We start from the raw sequence: 24976 nt of genomic DNA, 5'->3' as shown, positions 1-24976 counted from the left end.
ATTGGCAGGTCTATTGAAGTCCTTGACATCTGTTGCACTCCTTAAGGTTGCACATTTCCAAAATACACACACACACACACACACACATGCACACATGCAACACGTGCCTCACTTTACCAGATGTTAATGAAAACAAAGCATCTAGACAACAGTCCGTGTTCCACTGGCCACATTGTGCCAGGGCTGTTCTTTATAGCATTTCCCCCTCCAGCCAAGGATCATGGGTCCGTCCCATTTAGCTGGCATGCATTAGAGAGACAGAAAGAGCACAAGAATATGATGAAACTAATGAGGCAATATGTTAAATATTGATGAATGGGGTGAAGGCATGTTCTCCCTGTGCGACCCCTGCTGACCTCTTTATTCCTGTCTCATAAGTCTTGTGCTCACGCACACTATACCCCAGCCCAGTGGCATTCTCTTTGTTCCTCGGACAAGCCAAGCTATTCCTACCTTCCAGCCTCTTCACTGGGGGCCCCTCTTCTCCCTGAGCTGCACTTGGCCAGCTTCTATGTGTCATTTAGCTCTCAGTTGAAATGTCACTTCCAAAAGAGGACATTCCTGTGAACTGAAGTAATGATCCAATCACTTTCTATCCCTTTTTTTAAAAAAATTATCTGTCTAGGCCCATCACTAGCTGATAATTTTGTCTCTTGCATTTACCAATAAGACATCCAAAACAGCACCGAGGTACTCTAAGACTATTTGTTAACTGAGTGTACTAATCTAAATGCCTAGAAATAGGGAGTCATTGAAAATGATGGCAATCCATGTGGTTTGTGCACTAACATGCTTTAGATCTTTGATCAGGGACATATATTCAATGAGAAAACCTTGGCTCTCCATTAGAACAATGATGAATAAATGTACTTCTATTTATTTTAATTCAATATTAAATGTTTAAGATATATAAAATCTTTTGTATTTTCTCCACTATAATAAAGAATGTTTGTTAATATGAAATACTGACACAGATTATATTGGTTAAAAAGACATCTCTGTCTATAATCTATGTATTATATAGAGAGACCCCAAGTATATAAGTAGTTTGAACATGAAAAAAAAGAAATACATGAAAATAACTCATTATTTGGGGGAAATGAAATTATGAGTAATTTTTCCTTTTTATATTATACAGAATAGATGTGATCAAACATTAATAAAACTGTAAATGCAGTTTGGACGTGCAAGGGCTTTCTTGAATGTGGTGCTTATTGAATGAAGTTTTATGGAAAATGTCACTCATCTGGGCTTTGCAAAGGTTGATATACTTTCAGGGTGGACAGATAAGTAGAGAGAGCTTTTTGGTTCAGAAGCAGACTCTTAGGACATAGGAGTCATCCTAATTGAATGGAAAGCTCACCTTTGGGGGCTAGTGGGAAGTGACTTGGGCGAGTGAGATAGGGTCCATTTAAGAAGATCTTTAAAGTGGGCAGAGAGGTTTAGACCAGCAACGGAAAAGAATAAGGAATATGTTCTTGAGAAAAGAGGGCAACATGCTGGCCTGGGAGTTTTGGGAAGATGATTCTGTGCAGGGAGGGAACCAGAGATGGCAGTTAGGAGGGGTGACCCCAGTGTCCACCTGGTATTTGTGGTAGACACCAAAGTCAGTCCCAGCTCTGCTCTGCCCTGACTCAGCCTCCAGGCCACCCTCATCCAGCCCTGGCAGCGGTCACTCACCAGTCAGGGCTGGCATGTGACACTTAGTTGTCTCCTTCCCTGCGTGTTGTCACACTGGAGAGGTGAAAGCTGGGGAGAGAGAAGGCAGGGCAGGCAACGGGAATGCCCACGGGATGCATAGTCCTGCGGATATACGCGGGATAAGTATCTTGAGAAGTTTCTTTTGTGTTTCTAGGTTTGTATTTTAATTAGGGCCAGAAATAGAGATCTTTTTGGTGTAGCTCCATTATTCAGTTATTAGAGAAATGTTCTGCTTTTTTAGGCTTTGTCACTGGTGGACCGTTTTTAGGCAGTTGCTTTTTTAAAAAGTCTTTCCTTAAATATTTAATAAACCTTGAGGACAGTCGCTCCAAGAAATGATGCGTCCTAAAATGACTCTCCCCCGTTTTTAATCTACAAAGATTTAAATGCACCTGCTCTGTCCACTTGTGGGGGTTAACTTGTCAGATTATGTTCCGCCACTATTTCTGTTCAGTGTTGTTGTGTGTGTGTTTTTTTAAGGTTTTGTTTTCGCTTGTTGTTTTTTTAAAAGCTGTTTTTAGATTGCAGAATAGCAAACAAAATTAAAAATGAAATGAAGTCATCTCATCCTTGGGGGAGAAAAGACTTCTATGCCGTCAGTGTGTGGGCTGCTGCAGAGCGGAATGTTTATCTTAGCTGCATGTTAAAGATGGGAAATAAAGTTAGCAATAGCCAAAGGCCTCTTTTTGAATAATTTATCACAAAGGGGAAAACATAAATCTAGTGGCAAAACTACTTTCCTTTATAGGCTAGTGTTTCTTGGATGGGTCGGAGAACATATGAAATGTCAGCTCTGCCCACTACTTGATCCCAGGTAACCTCGCCAAGTCTCTAAGTCAAGGTTTGGTTGCTGGGAGCAGTGGCAGTAGACTTTTCTTATGAGTGATCTTGCTTTTGTTCCTCTTTCCTCTTTATTACCTACGGTTCCTGATCAAGAGTTTACAAGACCCTGTGAAAAAACTGGCTGAGAAGGAAGAAAGGAAGAAGATTGCCCGGCAGGAGCGCGCCAAGGCCACAGCGGAGGAGCCCAGCCAGTAAGTCGAGGGGCGGGGGCTGTTTGGACAAAAATCTTTGTTCCCACAGCTGAAAGCAGTGCAGTCTGGCTGACCAAGTCTCTCGGGGCCTCAGACCCAGAGTAATGGCTTTACTCCCTCACTTCTCAGGGTAGATGTGTTAATATTGAGACCAATCCCCAGCACATATTTCTACTAGACCAGGACTCACCCCAATAAGAGAGCCATAGAAGGGACACAGTTGAGAGGCGTTTAGTGGGGCAGGAAAGGGTAGTGTCCCCTCTGCTGCCTGGTTCTCTTGTCTTGTGGTCTCGGCCCCAGCTTTCTGCTGGTCCTTTTGTCACCATCACTTACAAGATCCTGTCCTAGATAGGAAATCCCCTGGCTTTGGTCTCAAGGAAGGAAATAACCTATGAACTTGCCTGGTAACTCTCTGGTACTTAGGTGTTATCATCTGAAAGTGCTGGGTGTTGACATTTTTGTTTGCCACCCTTCAGCCCTGCTGTTTTCTTCTGCAAGGCAGGGAGCAGCTCTGCCTCCAGGAAGTGACTGCTCCATCTTCAGTTCTCGCCTCTTTGCAGAAAAGGTGCCTCCAGTCATTTTAAATAAGGAGAGAAACAGACAACCTAATTGGTGCAAACCTTCTCCTACAGTATGGAGAAGGTTTACATGTGAACCTATGTCTTTTTCTACTGACATGTCATAGCCTGCAGGAGCAGCATCAACCTTGAACGGGGCTGACCTAGGAAACCAAAATAGATCTTCCTCCCACTTACTGTTCCTTTTCCATACAAAAGAAATTTAGATGACAGTCTTATGGCAAAGCAGCCTTATATTTTTACTGTGTTTCTAAATAAAGTTTCGAATATATCTATGTCCACAGATATATTAGTCGCACTCAAATATTTGCTGCCAATTTTAGCTCCTCCCTCCTTTTTTTTTAAGCATATGCTAGAAAACTTCGTTAGTGCAGAAGGAAAGCAGTTTTTCACTGTAGGGAGGCTACAAAATGTGATTTCAAGGTAGTACAGCTGACGACGCTGGGGGAAGCAGTTTAACTTATTCCTAGTAATAAAAACAATGCTAGCTGCCAGTTAGTGAGCGAGGCCTCCTCTGTGCTAAGCCCAATGCCAGAAACGTTATTTATGTCATCTCAGCTCATCCTCGCGGTAACCCTCCATGTAATCGGTGTAGCCATTTCCCCAGGTGCGAATGATGGCAGTGCGGCCGAGAGGTTAAGTGACTGCCCACCCTGGTGCAGTAAGAGGCAGAGGCTGGAGTGGGGCCTGGCACCTTCTTTCACCATATATGTTGCTGCAGTCCAAATAAAGCATTACCTTCACTCAGAAGGGAGCTGCCCAACATCATCTTGATTAGTTTTAGTTAACTTCAGAGTTCTCTATTTTAGTATTTCATCTTTTAAAGGCTCAAATGTATAACCCAGAAACTATTTAAAAGGACAATGAAATTTAAAGAGATTTTTTTTTTTTTTCAGAAAGAGCAGGAAAAGGTGAACCACCGCAGTAGGAGGGAGGTTCGGAGGCACCCGCCGGGTCTCAGGGTGGGGATGTGTGTCTGCCATGTTCTTACCCATGTATGGTGAGAGCTGAGTTGGCGACAGTCATCGATCTGCATTTGAGCATAATCCTGCTCTCAGCCTCCTATAATTTAATTTACTGAGGTGTCCTTCCTGTGACACCAGGAATCAGGATAAACGCTTGCTTGCCCATTGGTGTTTTTAGCTGTGTTCTCAAAAGTGTTATCTTGCCAGCACCGGTTTGGCTCAGTGGATAGAGCGTCAGCCTGCGGACTGAAGGGTCCCAGGTTCGATTCCGGTCAGGGGCATGTGCCTGGGTTGCGGGCACATCCCCAGTGGGAGATGTGCAGGAGGCAGCTGATCGATGTTTCTCTCTCATCGATGTTCCTGACTCTCTATCCCTCTCCCTTCCTCTCTGTAAAAAATCAATAAAATATATTTTAAAAAAAGTGTTATCTTACTTGTACCTAACTAACCACCTATGTAGTTACAGAATATGTGCCTGTAATGAAACCAGATTCAGATGTTAAGATGCTACTAACCAGCCTTGGGCCAGGAGAAAGCCAGCAAATGTATTTCTCCTTCAAAAAGTGTGCAGCCTATAAATGACAATACATTCACTGTGTGTGTGTGTGTGTGTGTGTGTGTGTGTGTGTGTGTGTTAAGTACAATAATATGTATTATATAGAATATCTGGTTGTAGTATAAACATAACATTTTCAGAACTAGATACTAAACCTTTTTAAATTTCTTTCAAGGTTAATTTCATTAGAAGAAGAAAATCAGCACAAGGAATCCTCTGATTTTAAGAGTAAGTTTTGAATTTTACTTAGAATTGATTCTGAAATACTGCTTCTCAGCAGCCAGCTCATTATCTTCTGTGGCCAACTCCTCTCAGGCCTTCTTCTTTTCCAGTTGAGAAAACTGTGTATGACTCTGCTTTCAGTCTTAACTTTTCATAGCTCAGTGAGGTCGACCCAGTAGTGTTATTGCGAGAGGCTGTATATTTGGAACCAAAAATGGCATCATTAGTCACTTTGGCAGCAGCCCATCAGAGGAGCATCCACAGTTGAGACGTGGCAGAGAGCTGTTTCTTTTACAACAGATGACATCATTTCTGCTATTACTCTTACTGTTACTAACTGCCATTTAGGCTTTGGAGATGGTTTTAATAAGATCACATCGGGAGAATATGGCTTTCACTGTGTTGTGGGGTGGGTGGTGGTCCTTGTTGGGAACATGGGGAGAACTCAACACTGCCTTCCAGGTGATTCTTAGGCTGTTCTGGAGTGAATAGCACCAGATCCCTCGATGTAGCAACTCTCCTTTGGTCGGAAAAAAGACCAGAGCATTAGTGGATGACAGATACCATGTGCCGTAGGTGGCTTGTCAGCTCTCCCTGTCTCCTGCCATTACTGCCCGTTCATTCATTGGTCCATTTTCTCCTTAAGGAGTAGAGGGAATGGTACACTGGGGTAGAACTAAGATGTAATGCTGAGCATTTCGCTGGGACTCCGAATCCTCAGAGACACAGGGAAAGTTTTACAGATGATAGGAAGAGAACTCACATTGCCCAACCCTCTGGTAAGCCTGGCCCTCCCAGCGATGTACCTGCATCTTCCCTTTGCTGCAGCAGGTGGCCTTTCCAGCAGCTAGGAGGAGGCACAGTAGACCCTGAAAGTTTCCTCTGCTCTTTCCTGTTCTCCACCTTCCATCCTACTTCTGCCTTCCTTCCTACTTTCCAACCACTCTCTTTATTCTTCTCCCACTGTACTGCTTCATTTGCTTTTCTCCCAGGTGCCATTCAACAGAAAGAAACAACTCTCACTTTTATGCCTCTAGGTTGGATACCTTCACTTACTCCCGTACTTGTTCATTTGTTCAGCAGAAGTCTGTGAGTCTGTGGCAGGCACAGCCCTGGGCTCTGGGCATGCAGTGGTTCACCAGACATAGAACATTCCAGAACATGGGGCTTACAATCAGAGGGAAGCAGGTGGTGATCTAACAGTGATATATGTAATTGAGCAACTACAAGGGCTCTGGGCAGATCTGATAGGGAGATGCCACCTGTCTGAAGGATCAGGGAACTAGCTAAGTCTAGTGCTGTTGTTAGACCTGCCAAAGCAAAAGGAACAGCCTGGGCAAAGATTATGAACAAGGGAGGACCAGGAGAAGGTCAGAGGCACAATGTTCTAGAGCGTGAGGGAGGGAGCAAATGGCAGAAGGAGGCAGAGAGGCAGGTGGCCTGGTCCTGTTGGACATGTAAGCACTCTTATCGATCCACACCCTCCAGCCTCAGGATCCCTTGGGTACCAACAACATGAATCCTGTTGAGGGAATCTAGGTAAGTGAATCAAAAAATTTAGTTCTGTAGGAAAATATAAACTCTGGTTGATTCTGTTTATATTCAGGTTGCATATCTACATAAATCATATGTTCATGCAATTTGTGGCAATACAGAAGAATCAAATTTTCTTTTCCTCCACGCAGTATGTTTACTTGCTCCTGGTATTTACGTAATATTTTGAGACTATAAGTGTCGATCACCTTCTTTTATATATGCACATGATGGAATCCATTCAAATGAAATGTCTTAGTCTGGGACTTGTAGAAAGTCTAATGTTCATATGTACAAATCAAGTTTTAAGACTGTTCTATGGTGTTTGTCTGTATGTATATTTACACACACACACACACACACAATTATTCAGAGTAGTTTTTGGTTCCCAGCAAAATTGGGCAGAAGTCACTAAGATTTCCCACATACTCCCTGTGTCCACATGTGCATAGCCTCCTCCATTATCGACATCCCCCACCAGAGTGGTGCATTTGTTATAAATGATGAACCAACGTTGACACATCTTATCACCCATAGTCCATAGTTTACATTACGGTCCACTCTTGGTGTCTTGTAGTTTATGGGTTTGACAAATGTATAATGGCATGTATTCTCCATTACAGTACCATACAGAATAGTTTTGCTGTCCTAAAAATCCCCTGTGACTTCACCTATTCATCTCTCCCTCCCCTCAAACTCCTGGCAACCATTGGTCTTTTTACTGTGTTCATAGTTTGGCCTTTCCCAGAATGTTGCATAGTTGGACTCATGCAATCTGTACCCTTTACAGACTGGTGTCTTTCACTCAGTGATCTGCCCTTATAGTGTAGTCAGGCCCATATGGCTGAAGTTCATTAGCACCATCAAGGAATAGTCAGCCACTTCAGCTGCACATGTGTCCATGGAAGGAGAATCGTTAGATCCGTTTTTCGCTAAACAAAGCAAAGATTCAGGGCTGTTGACTCAGCATTCATTGAGAGCCAACAGCTCGAGTAAAACATAATCCGAGGACCCCTGCTTCTGGTGAGTGAGTTGTAGATGCCATTTCTTCCCAAAGCTGTGTGTTGACCTTACACTGCAATTGATAGCATGTGAGCACACACACCACTCTGAATCGCTGTTAACCAGCTGCGTGTTGTATTCACAGCTGAAGAAGGAACCAGTGATTTCTCTACCTTAGACAAGAGCTCTCCACATAATGCATTCTCAGGTAATGCGGATGCAAGAAAATGACTCAGCTGTAATCATTTGATTCAAACTCCTTACAAAATTAACTCATGATTTTGTTTTCTTTCCCCTCCTCTGATGGGCGGATAGATGAACTAGTGAACATGACACCCGAGGAAGGTGGTAAGATTTATGCATTTTTTTGGCTTATAATTTGTTTCATGTTTTTAATAGCGGTTTCATATGCAGGGAAATGTAATGTTTATCTTTTGAATAGGTGACTGTCATTTGTCTTCATAAATGAATTTTAATATGCTCAAGCACATGTTAGTAAGTGGACTCTGTCATCCTTAATATAATTAATTTCAAGATGCCCAAGTACTAAGCTAAAAGTTAGGATGTCAAAGGTTACGTGTCATGGAGAAAATGTGACTTTCAGAATCAGAGAGGCCTGGATTTGAACACTGGTACACCATAAATGATCTGTATGGCCTTCAATCGTTGGCTTCCTGCTTAAACTCTCCCAACCTCAGTTGTTCGCATTTGTAAAATGGAGCCAGTAGGAAGAGTCCTGCTGGGTTATTATCAAGACTGGAGATCTTGTATTAAAGCAGTGGTTCTCAACCTGTGGGTCGCGACCCCTTTGGGGGTGGAATGACCCTTTCACAGGGGTCGCCTAAGACCATCGGCAAACACATAGATAATTACACATTGTTTTGTGATTAATCACTATGCTTTAGTTATATTCAATTGGTAACAATGAAATTGGGGGTCACCACAACATGAGAACTGTATTAAAGGGTCACAGAATAGGAAGGTTGAGAACCACTGTATTAAAGGGTCTTTCATGAGCTCGGACATAAGGACATGCTTCGAATGGTAAGCAGTTCCACAGTAGGACTGGAAATGTTGTTCTGAAGGTGTACTGTGTTGCATCTCCATTGAACCTTTGTCACATACAGAGAGTTTGCTAGCTAGGTCCCACACCCAAGTTACCAAGCCTAAAACCATTTACTGAATAACCATCCTAAAGAGAGTTCAGAACCATGAATTTGTATGAGACGTGCATAGCCTTAAGTAATTCCAAGAAGTTGAGTGTGCGCAACCCGGTCCTAACAGTTGCTCCCCATCCTCCCAAGGGTTTAGTTCTAATGATTGACCAGGAGTCCAGAGGACCCCTGAGATTCTGAACCACGCTCTAGAGCAGCCTTGCTGTGGGCACATGGTCTACCCTGGTCTTTCAGTTTTCTTGCAGGACTAGAAAGGTCATCCTACAGACTCCAGTTCACTGGAGCCAATAACTTTCTTGACTCATTCCAAGTGTGCTTTGGATTTAATTCACAGACTGTGAGAGGAAGAAAATCTAGAAAACAGAGGGCATTGGTTAATGTTTTGTTTTGTTTTGTTTTCAGAAATGGAAAAGTGACAGAACTCTTGACATTAAGTTTCTAGGGCTTAGGAATATAAACTTGAGGGCAGAAACCTGTTTTCCTCTTTTTCCAGGCAACATACTGTGCAGTATATTATGAATGTCCATGTTTATCTTATCAGAATGATTACTGATTGAGATCATACCAGTATGAAAGTAATAAGCAAGTAATTAATGCAGATGGCCATACGTGCCCCATTTTCATGAAACAGTTTTCTTCTTGGCTACGGATAGAATATTTGATGATGGAGTAAAGGTTTATTTCAGTCTTACAAAGGTGAGATAAAGGCTATAGCAAGCACTAGGTGCCCATCACCTAGTTTTCACAAATCTTAATACTTAATAAATATATTTATAATCATACATATGCTTTAATCCATTTTGATAGGAAGATTGTTATTTCTCCTATCCCCAGCCTCTTATGTACATAATTTGCTCTTTGATTTTATTATCTCCTATTTAATTTCATCATTTTAAAAAACTATTTTTGAATAAGTGGTGTATTCACATTGGTACAAAAATTGATAATACAATGTACAAGTAAAAAACTCTCACTCCCATTCCTGTTCCCCATTCTCCCCTCTCTTCCAATATTCCCACCCCCAGTGTACCTTCCAGCATGTTTTACATAGACACAAGCAAATATGAGTCTATATTCTCATGTCTCTCCCTTCTTACCAAAAAAAAGGGGATTTTGGTTTGGGATTGGACATTTTTACTTAGTAATGGTAGGACCCTTACCCAGTCACCATGCATTTCTTCACAGAACTAAACCAGAAATGCTGCTGTCTGTGACACATGCTGACTTTCATAAGCTTTCTCCAAAGCATGTGCCAGGATACATTGAAATAAGGATATCTTTCTACTTTTCTAAAACAACTGTGACCTCATTGGTTTATAGTTACAATCTTTGTTTCACAGAATAGCAACTCATATCCTTTTTTTTTTTTTTTTTTTTTTTGGCACTCAGTTTAACTCTAAAGATAGAGAGATGAAAGTGCTCTGTCTCCCAAATGTGTATTTTTTTTTCAGGCAGAAAAAAAAATTGATTTACAAATTTTCTCTGTGAAATACGTTGTCACATGATTTCTCTTTCCCCTTTATCTCTGCCAACCCACAAAGCCCTTCTTTAGTCACAAGCCATGCTTTCCCACTATCTACCTCTTCTGCCTTGGCAGTCCCCAGGGTAGCATCAGCTTAAGCATGAACATGGCCACGAGTATACAACTATTCTCGCAGTGCACAGAGAACTTGGGGTGGCTGAAAGAAGGAACACTCTGTTAATCACTTGACATGCAAATGTGTGCCCTTCGGAAAATTGCCAGAAGGCCCGGATCCTGAATTAAAACACTGATCATAATATGCAGGACATTAAACCATCAAGAAATTAAAAGCGCTTAATCCAAGGATGGCTGACTTTAGAGGATTTAGGGGCTGTAAGCTCTGGCGCCCTGCTGCCTGGGGGCCGGTTCCCTCTCACGGTAATTCTGTGAGACCAGTCATGGCCAAGCCGTGGAACAATGTCATCAAAAAGCAGACTGCTCCTGACAACAGCAAGGAGACAATTCTCTCGGAGCCATTGCCGGGGAAATTGCGCTGATTCGGCATCAGAGAGAAAAGTGTTTTCTTCTATCAGTAGATAGTGTTATGGAACATGAATCTTTGGCCAGTTTATAAAAAGGGTTTAAGCTGAAAACAGAAACTGAACGACATTCTGAGATACTTGAAAGCGGCTGTGACTTCGCCTTGTGACCACATGTAACAATCCCAACCTCAGTGCACACGTTGCAACGTGTAGAAGTCTTTGTGTTCCTCTACGCTGGGCCAAGAAAAAGAACCATCAGGTAACTGAACAGAAAGGAGTGGCTGAAGCAAGAGAGATGAATTCAGCTCACCGAAATCTCATCACTCAGCCTCACCCAAAAGATCCCTCCCCAGACAGAACTCACTGAACCCATGTTCAACAAGGTTAATTGTCCATGCTACAATTTAAATGTTTGTCTTCTGCGACTTCCTTGATTACTACTTCCAGACGTAACGACTCTAAATTCTAGCCAAAGGTCAGAACAACTGAGACGTTCATTCAGTAGCTCCCATAGGCCTGGGTGAGACCTTTTGTCCACAGCGAGAACACATGTTTCTGGCTCTGGGCCCAGGTCCTCCTGAGTCATTCAAACCTTCTCCCGCAGTTCTCCATAAATAACTGACCAGGAATCCGATTGCTTCCTCACACGAAATGTGGCTGATACTGAGTTGTTATCTTTCCTCATAAATCCCCTCTCCATGCCTCCCTCAGCATCCTCGGATGAACTGCTATAAAATCATGGTGCGCTGTTAAAACCAATACTGTTCTTACTTGATTGTGTGTAGTCTGTTGGATGCTGTGGATATTGATCCATCTTGGTGTTGAGTTTGTCAGTAAGATTGCTTGCTTGTTAAGATCTAATGCTAACTGGAGGAGCTGGCTGGGATCCTCCAAAAGTCCTTTCTGAGTGCCTGCTCAGGTCTAGCCCTACTGGGTTGTGTTTTGTTGTTGTTGTTTTGTTTTGTCTGTTTTGGGGGGAGTGCTTTTTGTTAGTTTGTTGTATATCTGTGTTTCCAAGATAGTGGGTTTTCCCCCAAATATTCTTACCATCTATGACTTTTTCACCAGAAGGGAGTTTTCAGAGGTATTCTTGAATTCCATACAAGTACAATTTGGGACCAGAGCTTTTTACGATGAAGAATATTTTTCTTGTTAGACATTTTTGGGTGGTAATTTCCTACCCATTTTTCTCCCTATACTCTCACTTGGGTGGTATGAGGATGGTGTTGGTGTTTGGGGGGTTCACGTGTGTGTTGCAAGCAGCAGCCTTTGCCGTTAGTCATAGCGCTGTGAGTGGGGACCAGGGAGAAAACCAGAGAACAGTCTTCCTGTTTCACACACAGATGAAGGTACCTTGGGTGACATTTTTCTGTTTTCCTGTGCTCTTGTTTTCGGTCTGTGTAGTTGTTTCCATCTTCTGTGTTTCTAGTTTATGCTGAGGTCATGAAACTCAGTATGATTTCAAAAATATTCCCTGAGGGGGCTGCCTCCACTTTCCCACATTAGCTCTCTGTCGCCCACACTCTGTCTGAACTTGAGAGAGCTTCCTCTGTATGTCAGTTTTCACTCTTTGAAAAACTCCTTGGGCCAGAATCAGTCAGAGCTCACTGGTTCGGGATCAGTTTTCCAAAGGAATGTTTTCCCAGGGCGCAGGGCTTTTATTTTTGAACGCTTGGGCAGCGCGGGGTGGACATGCTGACCGATTCTGCCATCCTGGCCATTTTGCCACGGCACCTGCAACCAAGAGCTCTGTGGGGCGGCCAGTGGAGTCATCTGACCTTAGAAACCCTTAAAACGACCAAAGCTTAGGTACTAGTTTATATATGAGATCCTCCACAGGCTCCGAAGTGAAAGCTGTGCTGAGAAAACATGAGTCTCCAGCCAGATAATGTGTACGCAGTAGATTACATGGCCTTGTACAGTGAGTTAGAGGAGCCAACCTCTAAGATCCCTTTCAGCTGAGTGTGATTCTTCTCTGGGGCATCTCATTGGGAGAAAACAGCAGGTTTCCAGGCAGAAAGGCAGGAAGGCACAGTTGAGAAATGGCAGCGTTTTGTCAAATCATAGGCTTCCCAGAAGGCAGTGTTGCTTAAAGGGCTGAGTTAGAGCTTGACCATAGAGGTTCTAAAATCACTATAAGGAGTGTTCCTTTACTCAGTAGGCAGAAAGAGCCATTGAAGGTGGGTTTTTTTAAAATATATTTTTATTGATTTCAGAGTGGAAGGGAGAGGGAGAGAGAGAGATAAACATCAATGATGAGAGAGAATCATTGATTGGCTGCCCCCTGCACACCCCACACCAGGGATCAAGCCCGAAACCCAGGCATATGCGCTGACGGGAATCAAACCGTGACCTCCTGTCCTGGTTCATGGGTCACCGCTCAACCACTGAGCCACGCTGGCCAGGCACCATTGAAGGTTTTGAGTAAGGAATAATAATCTCACAACTGAATTGAAAGAAGGTATAAGGGGAGGGTGCCTTTTCTGGAGAGTGCCAGCAAGCTGGCCAATGGGCAAACCCTGAAGGGTCCCCAAGTCAGGAGTGTGTCATCAGAGTTCCATAAACCCTTAGAATTGCACATGGAGATTTGAGAATCTTCCCAGATGAGATTGGAACCATGATAATAAGTGAGATCTTCTGTAGAGAACTAGGGAAGGAAGATGATGGCTTGGAGTAGCATCTGGGGGCTTGACACCTGAGAGCTCGACCGCCTCTGTTCATCCTTAAAAACAAGAGCAGGATAGGATGGCATAGCTCAGGAGCAGTGTTTCTCGTCTACTGGTAGCAGCTGTGACTTGGGCTGCATAGCTCTTACCGAGGCTTCTTTCAGAGACCTTGTCATATCTCTGTGTGTTTCCCTGTGTGTTCTCACAGTTGAGTTGAATTACTTCCGATGAAAAGGAGATTGTGATTCTTAAGAGCCAGCTGACTAGTGTTATTTTTCAAGTCTCAACTTGTCTGGTTACAGACCCAGACCTGTCCTTTTCTGCTTGTAATTAAGTTTTTCTTACAAGTATGCATAGTAATCTCAAGCATCTTAATTATCAGGGCAATAATTGGGAGGTTTTCTTGTTTTCTGGTTCAAGTCAGTGCCAGTTTCATTGCTCTGAGTTAAGTAATAAGTCCTCTTAAAAGAGCAAACATTCTGCTTCAGTTGTTAAAAAACCAGGACACCAAGTCATAGGCCAAATTCCATGGTAGACCTCAAACTCTATTTTGAAATAGCTCTAGACAATATCATCCTCACCATGGGTCCTTTTCTCACTTCTGTCACTGAGGATGAGTTTGATTGGATACAATATTAGTCAGGAGTCTTTTGGTTGGAAGTAATAGTACCCTTTTCTAAATAGTTTAGCTTTAAAATTAAAAAGGAAAGAAAAGGAGTGAATGTATAGGGTACTGGGGACACGCAGAGGTGGGTTGGCTTCAAGCAAGGCTGGATCCAGGGGCTTAGACAGTGTTGTCAGCATTCTCTCTCCAACTTCCGATGCTATTTCTATGCTTGGCTCCATCACAGCTGGGGCCTCAACACTGCATCTTTAGAACTTGGAATCTTAAAGACAGAGAGAACCTCTTCCCTCCTCCTTCCACATACCAACCCAGGGAAGCCTCTGGCATGTACCCAGCCCTGAGCCGGTCACCAAGGCCTATGTCACACGCCCACTTGAATGAGGCAAGATGACACATCTTACATGATGTCTCACTAGGATCACGTTGGAGAAGGTGTTTCCCCATAGGGAAAACAAGAAAAGGAGGACAGGGATGCTGAGTTAGCCAAACTCAAGAAGTCCATTCTATATACCATCCATCACAAAAACCCTAAACAGTAAACGCAAAGATAGAGCTTTTTCAGTCTGTGGTTATTTCTGGAAGGCTCAAAGTTTATTATTTGTTGTCGCTGATGTTCATTGTGATCTGCCCTGGATTGATAGATGCAAGGAGGGATGCCTTCCCCAGGGTGTGACTTAGTGGAGGCTGTAAAATGACTTCAGGAGGAACACCCATCATTCCCAATGTTGATGTAAAGTCATCTGTCCCTCTAGGCACACAAGGATTTGAATGGGTTTCATTGGCACGGGTTTGGTTTAGCAATCATCTGGTTTCAGTTGGGCCAGAAAGTAAACCATGCGAAAAGGTTTGGACATTTCACCCCAACTGAAGTAGGAAGTAGAGATATTTGTGAAGTTACATGTAAAAAGAGAGAGGCTGAGAGAGCGGGGGAAGGCAGATGCATAGATGCTGTTGACAGACACGCCTTGTCACCCCACGTTCCTTCCTTTCCTTTCCTCGTAGAGATGGGCTGTCTCACCTCACCTGCCCTGTCTCCACCACACACAGCCTCAGTTTCCTGCATCATCCGGTTACATTTCCCCATCTTCTCACCACCACACCTACAGGCTACATCTCAGTGCCGATTTCTATGATTATGCCAACAATAAGAAGGTTTAAATTAGTCAGATGCCCAACTAAAGTGATGTTTTGCTGCTATTTATAAACCACAGTGATAAGAGAGTGACTGGACTCGTCCCCTCCTTGACTTACAACCAGTCTGCTCAGCACACCAAAAATCCCCTCAATCTGTAGATCTTTATAGAAACTGTGGTTGAAAATAATCCAGTAAAGCTAACAGAGATAAGCTTTTTTTTTTTAAAAAAAAAAAAAAAAAGCCTTCACTTAGTAATTATCTCATGTATTTGTGGAAAACCTACTAAACTCACTTAATATGACCTATCAGAATTGCAGTGTAGCTCAGCGAAAGCATAAATTGTGATTGTTCCTTCACTTCCTGACTCTCTTCAGTTCCCAGGTGGCAATTAACGACCACAACAAAGCTGCAGTTGATGAAACCATCAGCCCTTGGTTTTCAAAAATATGTAGACCACTCAATGAAAGATCTTGTTGCAGGATTTCTGATAGGAATGCCCCATTCTACTTGTGTTCGCTGTGTGGTGTTTTGTCAGTGTTCATACTAGTATTGTAAGAATGACTCTCTTAAGTCCTCCTTCGGTCCGGGCAGTGAAGTTTAAGGTATATTTCTTTTTGGTCCTCATGATCATACTCCGAGGCAGACATTATTAATATTGTAATTGTACAGATGAAAAAAAAAATAGAGGCCCAGGGGTTTTATAAGGGTCTTGCTGCAGTCACACAGCAGGCAAAAGGTGGTCCAGGCTCCCCTCGGGTCCGGTGCTCATTCCAACCCTCCAGGGCTGTGTCTCTGGCCTAAGAGCTCATCCTCTAGGTCAGGGATGGGGAACCTTGTTTCTGCCATGGGCCATTTGGATATTTATAACATCATGTCCTTAATATGATTCACTTGTAAATTTATGTTGGTATGAAAAAAGCTCCTAGATTTATTGAATTTTGAGTCCTGCCTGCAGTTGCCTGGGCAGGACCAGACCAAATCATTTTGTGGGCCTTGTATGGCCCATGGGCTGGATGTCCCCCACCCCTACTCTAGGTGGTTCCATGGTTTGTCCTGTTTTCCTGTCAACCTTTCATTGACGCCCTCAGGCAAACCAGAGCCACCTTTTCTTTGCTTTATGCAGTTGGGTTGCAGCAAAGGAGAGAGGAAGCAAGGATGCCTTTCCTGGCCATTCTTGGACTTTCCATGGCTTCCCGGGCCAGGCAGGGTGTGGGGAGGGTCCTCTCCCATCCTGATGGAGGGCAGGCTGCCACATGTCATGCAGGCTGTGGATTTAGGCTTGTGGGGGAAGATTCAGGAAGCTGTATAAACAAGGAGTATATGTACAACATGCCTCCAATCCTGGCTTTGTTTCATATCTGAGAAATGTCTTGGTGGTAGATTTGCTTTTTATATGAAGGTAAAACCAAAACCTTAGAATTTTTGTGGAAACAATTTCAATAAATTCTAATGATGCTCAACAATTAGACTTGCTTTGAAGGTAAGGGGATGAGGGAGAAAGTTAATTCTGAAATGCCTTCAGAGAAGCTATAATGGGGTTGATTTATATTTTGATTAACGTTTTCTAACTCTAGCCATTGCCCAATCTGTCCCATCCCAGCCCCTCCTGCATTTACTGCCCCCAAGGGCTTGGCCCTCCGTGGTGATGAGTTTTGTGCTGTTTCTTTGCTCAGCTTGCCTGGGCCCGATGGCTGGGAATCTGGAACCTGAAGGTGCTGACAAAGATGACATGTTGCTGTTGAGTGAGATCTTCAACGCGTCCTCCCTGGATGAGGGCGAATTCAGCAAGGAGTGGGCTGCTGTGTTTGGAGACGGTCAGCTGAAGGAGCCAGCGCCCACCATGACCCCAGGAGAGCCAGACCTCAAGCCCCAGACAGGCTCAGGATTCCTTCCTTCACAGCTTTTAGACCAAAATATGAAAGACTTAAAGGCCTCGCTGCAAGGTATGTACTACAGGGGTTGAAATGTGGGGTTTTTGTTTGTTTATTCTTTGTTGTTTTTTTGTTAATTCTCACCTGAGGCTATTTTTCCATTGATTTTTAAAGAGATTGGAAGGGAGGGGGAGAGACAGAGAGAGAAACATCTAGTGAGAGAGATACATTAATTGGTTGCCTCCTGCACGCATCCCAACCAAGGCCAGGGATCAAGCCTGCAACTGAGGTACATGCCCTTGACTGGAATCAAACTCGAGACCCTTCAGCCAAGGGGCTGTGCTTATCCACTGAACCAAACCAGCTAGGGCTGTTTGTTCATTCTTTGTTTTTCATCTGAAGGCCTATTTCTTGCTTCATCTTTTTTTTTTTCTTTCTGAGTTTTCTGATTTTTGTTTCCTAACTAGAGTCTTTTTGGTTTGTTTCTTAACTTTTATCATTTTATCTCCAGGGACTTTTCAGTTGAAATCTTAGAATCACATTCTAGCCGTAAGATATGTTGCAGGGTTTAAAATCTATTCCTTCTCACAATTTTCTTCCTTTGTTAATATTTGTTATTCATACAGGGTGAGCAGAGTGGTTCTCAATCTCATTGCCTTTTTGGTTTTAGACGCGTTCCTGGCGTACTTGAGAGATCAGATTGCCTTTACAGCCACGGCCCCGTTGGCTTGGCCATCCCTCCCCAGCCATCACCCTCTGAGTGCCCTTGTGTACTCTCACAAGACAAAGTTCTCCACATCCCCAACTGAGTGCCAACTGACACGACACTGGGCTTCTTAACTCTTCACACTAAGTTTTATCTTGCTCTTGCTCTCTCCTGATCATGGCCCACCCCTACCCTGAGTGTGCTCTCAGCTCAGCAGTTTCACTCCTGCCTGAAGCAATGGCCCAACAGTCCCATGTAGCCCCGGTGACAGCAGGAACCATTTCCACACTCATCAGAGTGGTCAGAAGCATTGGTGAGGGGTCGGGGCACAACAGGGCGTGCCAGCAGCCGGCACACTGGTTGAGAACAGCTGGCCTGGAAGCCACATTGATTTAATGAGGCAAAAACTAAGACACAGATTGAAATTTCAATTTTTATGTTTGAGTTTCTAATCAAATAGAGCTTGGGAAGGGAACCATTTTCTAGTATTTCAATGCGTGATTCTCCTTTCGTACTGCTTTAATTATAAGACAGTATTAAGAAATTCTCAAATTGTTTTGGATTTTCCATGGATTTGGGCTAGCTCCTTAATAAACAACTTGTTTATCTGGCACTTAAAGCTGAGAACAAACGGCAGCGCTGGGATGATTAAGTAATTATGGGCTATTAAAGAAACCTCAGGTCGTTGGAGATGAGATCACGGACACAACAAGAGTTGGTGGGCAAGACAAAAAGTCCTCCTCCTTCTCTATGAAACCCATCCTCCCTTTTATCTTCCTTTGTGAGTCCTGTTGGGTAGCCATCTCATTTCTTTTCAGAAATGGAGTTAGAGATAGGAAGGAGACATGAAATCCAAAAACATGTTCCGCCTCTTGCACGGAGCTCCAGATAAGCAAGGCCAGCCACGACTGAGCCTCACCCCACCCACCTGCAGTGGAGGTCTGACAAGCTGTGGGGGAGTCGGAAGGCCGAGCCGGCATCCACAACTCGGATCTCTCATCCAGCCATGCTGCAGGATGAACCCCACTCAAACCCCCTGCTTTGGAGGCACCAGCGTCCCTGCTGCCATCTGAGCCCCGTGTTGGCAGTGCCCCTACTTGGCCAGGCTGGCTGTGCCCCACTCTGACGCCTACACATCAGACTCCACACCCTCTTCCTGAGCAGGCAGAGTGAGGCCGCAGCCCAGTGCCCATGAAGGGGCCCCGGCACTGGGCCCTAGAGCAATGACAAGAACAGAGGCCCAGGCCTTTGCACGTCAGCCCTGCCCCAAGTCCAAGGGAAAGACGCAAAACCACCCCAGGGTCTAAGGACAGCTTACAGGGCGGCCATTTATTTCTCAGCCAAACAAAGTCTCCCTTGGGGCCACCGTCCTACTGGCACTTTGGCAAGTTTCTCATTCATTTAGCAAATATGTACAGGGTCCTTCTGAGTGCCAGGCACTGGGGATTCATCTGAGAATTCAAAAGACAAGCTTTCTGCCTCCCTGGAATTCACCTTCTAGTGGAGAGAAGACGATGAACAGAATAAAGAAGCAAATAACACTGTAGGTTAGAAACTGATCAATGTTATGGAGAAAAGAAAAAGTATGGTTTTGGTCGCCCTAAAAAAAAAGAGAGAGAGAGAAAGTAAGAAAAAGTAGAGGCAGGGGATAGGGAGTGTTGCGGGGCTGCAGGGCAGGCTGCAGAATGAAAGGATTCTTATTGAGAAGATGAGACCCAAGCCAAGACTTGCAGAAGGTGAGAGAATGAGCCATGTGGAGATCTGGACAGAGGGACTCCCCGTGCCGATGCCGAAGGCAAGGATGAGCCCACCCCTCGCCAGAGCTCCCTGGGCTGTGGCCATCAGCCCCACCTGGGCGTTTGCATGCACCCCCCCACCCTGGTGCAGTTACATTCACGGTAGAGAGCTACTCTGCAGGGTGTTACTTTGGCTGGCAATATTCCTGGCTGATTTATATTTTCCCTTATGTAAGTAGAGGAGGCAGGATTGCTCCAATAAAATTTTATGTGTTTCCTGCAAATGGGTAGCACAGTTGACATATCAAAGGGATGGAGAGCTCCAGGATAGTCATTTGTTCACAGAGCGCTTGGCGCTGCCACCCCCACCCTCACCTTACTCTCCTGACACAGTTCCTCTGAGATGGGATGGGAGTCTTTCTAGCCACACCTTCGTGTTAAAAAAACACACACACACAAAAAACACCTCAGCCAACTAACACCATGTAGAGAACAGTTGATGGCAATTAGAGGAATATTAGCAGCACGGAGTTATCTTCCAATAGAAACCTTCCTGGCAGAGGCTGAGAGGGCCCAGACCTGGCTTGGCATTCCGTCCATCATGACCCTCCCTGCACCGGCCCCTAAACAATTCCCTACCAGATGCGCGTGAGGGGGAAATTGTAAATGAGCTTTGCATTTGTCCTTAAAATTTTAAAACTATATACAATGGCTGCCACAGCCACACCACTGTCCCCCTCCGGGCACAGAGTGGGATTGTTGGCCGGATGCTTCATAGCAGTTCTGAGCAGAGGATGCGATGGCAGACTGGCTGATGTCCTGCTTCACCCCATGGGACAAGGGAAATTCTGACGCCCTGTGTCCTTGTGACAATTCTGAGATAGGCTGTCTCCATGCTCTTAGTCCCCACAGAGGGGGTGTCTTTAGGCTCTTCCTCCTTCATGTCCTCCGATGCAGAGAGGCCCCCAACTCCTCGATCCTAGCTGTGGCCTGTGGGGGGCATGAGGTGACCACATTCACAAATCCAGTGTTTCATGAAGGAATCCAGCCAGGTAGGAGGCATTTGTGGTCTTACGGAAGGAAGCCGCCATCACAGTCCGTTAGATGAGAGGCTTGAAACTCGGAGTTGTCTCTGTGGTACCTTTAAAATCTGACTTGATACACAGACACTTTATTATGTCCGGCAGCTGGACTCTTAGGGAACAGGCCCGTTCTATAAAGAAATGGCAGCTCCGTCAGTCCTGACCTGCCTCCTTCAGGAATGTGGGCCATTGAATGCTCTGGAAGCTACGATGCTGGGAACCTGACTCTTCCTGCCAGTGATCTCTGCAGTCATTTTACAACATGAGGGCTGGGTGTGACTTTGAAACAGGAAGAGCGATCTCGCTGCGTTCCCACTGTAGCCCACAGTGTGCGGACTCCAGCGAGGCTGCTGGTCACGCCTCTCCCCTGGCTTCCCTCCCCATCAGTCGGGTTCTCTCCGGAAGCGTCAGCCTCCTGAACCCAGATTGCTTGACAGGATCGAGGAGCTTAAAACCTGGGGGGAAGGTGGGGCCCCGAAGCGGCCCCCTCTGTTTCCCAGGAGGGCCTGTCTCCTGGTCCCGGCTCTGATTCTCACGGAGATGGGGACCCTGGCAGCCTCCTCAGAGACCATCTGTGGCAGCGCTTCCCAAACGTACACGTGCTTCACGGTCACGGGGGGCTCGTTAGAACCGATTCCTGCCCCCCCCCCCACCAGGGATTCCCATGCAGGAGGTCAGGTGGGTGCCTTTCTAACCTGCTCCCAGGTGCTGCAGGCTGCTGGTGTGGGCGCCGCGGGTGAGATCCTGCTCCCGGCATCCAGGCCAGGCCCAGGGGTGCTGGGGAGGGTCCAGGCTGTGCTGAGCACAGATGGGCCTTGGTGTCCAGGAGGAAAGCGGAGGGAAGGGGTAACCTTCACCCAGTTAGCTTCCACCTCGTTCGGCTTTGGCACTCAGTGGAACCGCGGTTTTAACGTTCCACATTCCCACTGTTTGATGGGATTTGGGTTTAGAAGCAAAATGCTTGAGGGCCAAGTTTCTAGGAATCAGCGAGGTTATGTTACTCCTGGATGACGCCAAATAGTGTTCATTTTTTAAAAACCGCTTTATTGAACTGTAATTTACATACTATAAAATTCAACCACCGTACGGGGATGGTTCGTGGGATTCTGGTAAATTTATATTATGCAGCCGTCACCAGAGTCCAGAAAATTCCCTCAAAATCTGGTTGCTTTTGATGTAATATCTGGACTCATACATGATCCCAGATATTACATTCCCCCTTTTTTTTCTGGCTTAAAGCCTCATTCATAATTCCCTTTGTCAGATCTACCGAGGAGGAATCAAACGTGTGTCTCCATGTAACTGGCTGCTCCCTTAAGATTGGGTGGGAACAGCGAGATAGGAAAGGCCACCGAGGGTGGCTGTCTTTATCTGAAAACGCCATTGCCACCACCAGCAAGGCCCTTACTGAGGCTGCTCAGGAAGAGCCAGGTTTCTTCGTTGTCAGAAGAGGGCCTCGCAAGCTCTTGAGCTCTGTTCTCTTTTGAGACAGGCCCCGAGAGCATCTGCTTCTCTGGGGCTCTCGTCAGCACTTGCAGCTCCCTCTCCTCTGGGCAGCACCCACTTTCCCTGGGCATCACAAAGCATTCCCAGGATGCTCTTGGAGGTGACCTGCAAATCGTTGCACCTGGTTTTCCCTCCGACAGTGGAGGCCTGGGGGTTGTGAGGCCTGCCCCAAAGTACAGGCACCTGGTGCCTCCTGCAGGGCCCCGCCCACTCTCTCGGGGCCTTCGGAGGCCTTTGCAGAGGTTAGGAGGAAGGGGAAGTGAGTCTGCAGTGTATTTACTGGGGCTCTCTTTAAGATATCTTGATATTCTCTATCAAGCATCGACTAATCGCCTAAATCAGTCTTGCTTCATACAGTTTCCTTGTGTGACCTCCTACATGACAAAAGAAACTTACCCCCCCCCTTTTTTTTCCAGTTGTTCCCCACCCCCAACCAGACAATCTTGAGATGTCTCAAGCCTCAGTTCATCATATCAAAATAAACCAAGTGTCTTGAGGGCTAACTGCACATGGAATTCAGTTAATGTCACACAGTAATACTTGCCTGTTACCAGCTAGCCTTGCTGACAGTAGTTTTAGCTCTCTAGTAGATACATTGATTATCTCCTGCTTATGGTGGTCTAATCCCACCACTTCTCCTCCATCGCTCTAATATAACCACTTCTAGCATCGTGCCCTACCCACGGTTTCTGAGACTCCTTTTAGCCAGATGGCAAGCAGATTCCTAGCTGCTCCTAGCTAGAAGGATCACCTGTCAGAGAGACATTTTCTTTGTGCTTTTGATACTCCCACCTGTTGGAGAAGGAAAAAAGGACGGGTCATCCAAGCCAGTGAACTTCCGTTCTCCTGTGGGATGGTTTAGATAAAGCAGAGCCCCCCGACTTCTCTAGAAATCACTTGCATCAGCCCCTCTTTTGAAAGAGTTCTCCTCATCTGGGAAATAATTTGGCTCTATAATTGTGGTCTTCAGGAAGTGGGAGCAGGTGGTTTGGGAAGAGAGCCGCTGAAGAGACTACTCCGGTGAGGCCGAAGGGGGTGGGGACGATTCAGAGCCCAGAGGGAGACGGGAGGCTTATGCAAGGCTTCCTTCCCTGCCTGATGGGAGGGGATGGAAGAAGGCAGTGACCCTGAGTGTCCAGGCCTGGACTCCAACCCCTTCTGGGCCTGGGGCTTTAAGTCTGAAGAGCGGCCCCCCTATTTCTCTTGACCCAGCGGATTGGGAACGACTCCTGGAAGGCTCCTCACTTCCTCAGCCATGCAGTCCGATTTCAGAAACAGCTGGTATCTCCTGCTAATGGTGAAGCAGCCGGTCTGAGGTCTTAGGTGACTCTGTGGGCTGTGGACAGCCGCTGGGTGGGGCTTAACCAAGACCTCGTTCTTTTCTGAGCGTCAGGCCAGGGTTGAGCCATTGACTCGGCCAACGAGCAGAGGGACCTGGAATTCCCTCACAGGATTTAGAGGTGAAGCGCAGTGGGCTTTGTCTGGGTGAGCAGCCGCCCCTCTCACGGTGAGCGTGGCCCCCGCAGGCAGCGTGGGGGAGGTGGGCGTTGGGAAGGTGGTGTGCTGACCTCTCCTCTCCTCTCTCCAGAGCCCGCCAAGGCTGCCTCGGACCTGACTGCCTGGTTCAGTCTCTTTGCTGACCTCGACCCCTTGTCAAATCCTGACGCCGTGGGGAAGACCGATAAAGAACATGAATTGCTCAACGCATGAGTCTGCAGCCTCCGGCAGGGAGCCTTCGCGCTCATCGGCAGCACCCCTGAGGGCTCGCAGGCAGATCCCGTGATCAGTACGCGGTTTTACTATTTCCGTGCCATTTTAATAAAGCGAAAGGGTCAAAGGCCCAGTTTCTATTGGTATGATTATTTACTCTTATTTGGTCTAAAGGGATGTAGTGTATTCTCTGTGTGGACCTAACCATACAGGATTGTCTAGGAGCGGCTCCCGGGCTGGCCGCTCTCCTGCCAAAATCTGCCTGGTGGCTGCTGACGTGTCACTGGGCTACGGTGAAGTCCAAGTTCAAATCGTAAACCTCCTCTGTGTCAGGTTCATGTAACATGTCTACAGACTCGAGGCAGCGGGAGGCCAGCGAAGCCTAAATGCCGCCTGCTGCACCCCTGCCTGTCTCCCGTGGAGCGGGCTGCAGGGAGACGCCTCCACCTGCTCAGCCACCCACTCACCCTCCCCTGCCCTCCCCCCCACAGCTCGGGACGCAGCTCCCGCCACCCAGACACCATCCTGGCCCCTCCCGATGGCCGCGTGGGTCCCTGGGCAGAGGATGGGCTGCATGACCCGTCCATGGAAACCAGCCATGTCTGCCCTGCCAGTGTCTCCTCCTGTCCTCCCGCGGCCGCAACTCAAAAGCATGTATCTCTGCCGTCCCTGTGACATGAACTGTTGTTTTTTAATTAAATGGAAACGATATTTGACACGCAAAGTCAAGTTAATAAATGAGTCTGTGGTGGGGACACAGTGGGGAGGTGCGTGGGGAGAGGGACAGGAGAGAGGGAGGAGGAGGAGGGGTCACACCTGCGGGAAGCTGCTGACCTGGCCCTGCGTTCCCTGGGCCCAGAGGCCGGGAGGAGGACCTGCACTGCTGTTGGCTCAGGCAGGGGTGGGAGTGACAGTTTGCAGATGGGAACATAAGCAGAGTAGACACCCCACAGTGATGGAGACCCCCACCCCCCGCCAGTGCCCTGCCCCTCCCTTGTCCCTGGTGGCATGCTAAGGAAGAGGCTACCTGTCCACAGAGGCCCATATACAGCCCTTTCAATGGGGCAGTGGCCCTGAGTGGGGGTAGAACGGATGATTAGCTGGGAAATGGTTCTAAGTGCTCAGCTGGGCCAGGGGGACCTCTTCTGCTCTCATTGTGGCCTCAGTCC

At 46.1% G+C, this 24976-nt stretch overlaps 1 protein-coding gene across 7 annotated transcripts in view; it reads left to right on the top strand.

The window, feature by feature from the left end:
• The window catches only part of ICA1 (islet cell autoantigen 1), a 98048-nt gene extending 74095 nt beyond the window's left edge, over positions 1-23953 (top strand). For 3 of the 7 annotated variants that reach the window (XM_006779252.2, XM_015558323.1, XM_015558322.1), the window contains 6 exons: positions 2638-2735; positions 5010-5062; positions 7737-7799; positions 7907-7939; positions 16870-17139; positions 23686-23953. In XM_006779252.2, the coding sequence (XP_006779315.1) occupies positions 2638-2735; positions 5010-5062; positions 7737-7799; positions 7907-7939; positions 16870-17139; positions 23686-23807 (639 nt within the window). In that variant the 3' untranslated portion in view covers positions 23808-23953. The remainder of the gene's footprint in view (positions 1-2637; positions 2736-5009; positions 5063-7736; positions 7800-7906; positions 7940-16869; positions 17140-23685) is intronic. The other 4 variants (XM_015558327.1, XM_015558324.1, XM_015558326.1 and 1 more) reach the window with 3 other exon arrangements.
• Positions 23954-24976: the final 1023 nt, after the last annotated feature.

Source organism: Myotis davidii, unplaced genomic scaffold (genome assembly GCF_000327345.1).
Source record: "Myotis davidii unplaced genomic scaffold, ASM32734v1 scaffold187, whole genome shotgun sequence".
NCBI lineage: Eukaryota > Metazoa > Chordata > Mammalia > Chiroptera > Vespertilionidae > Myotis > Myotis davidii.
This window is presented reverse-complemented; position numbering and strand designations above follow the sequence as displayed.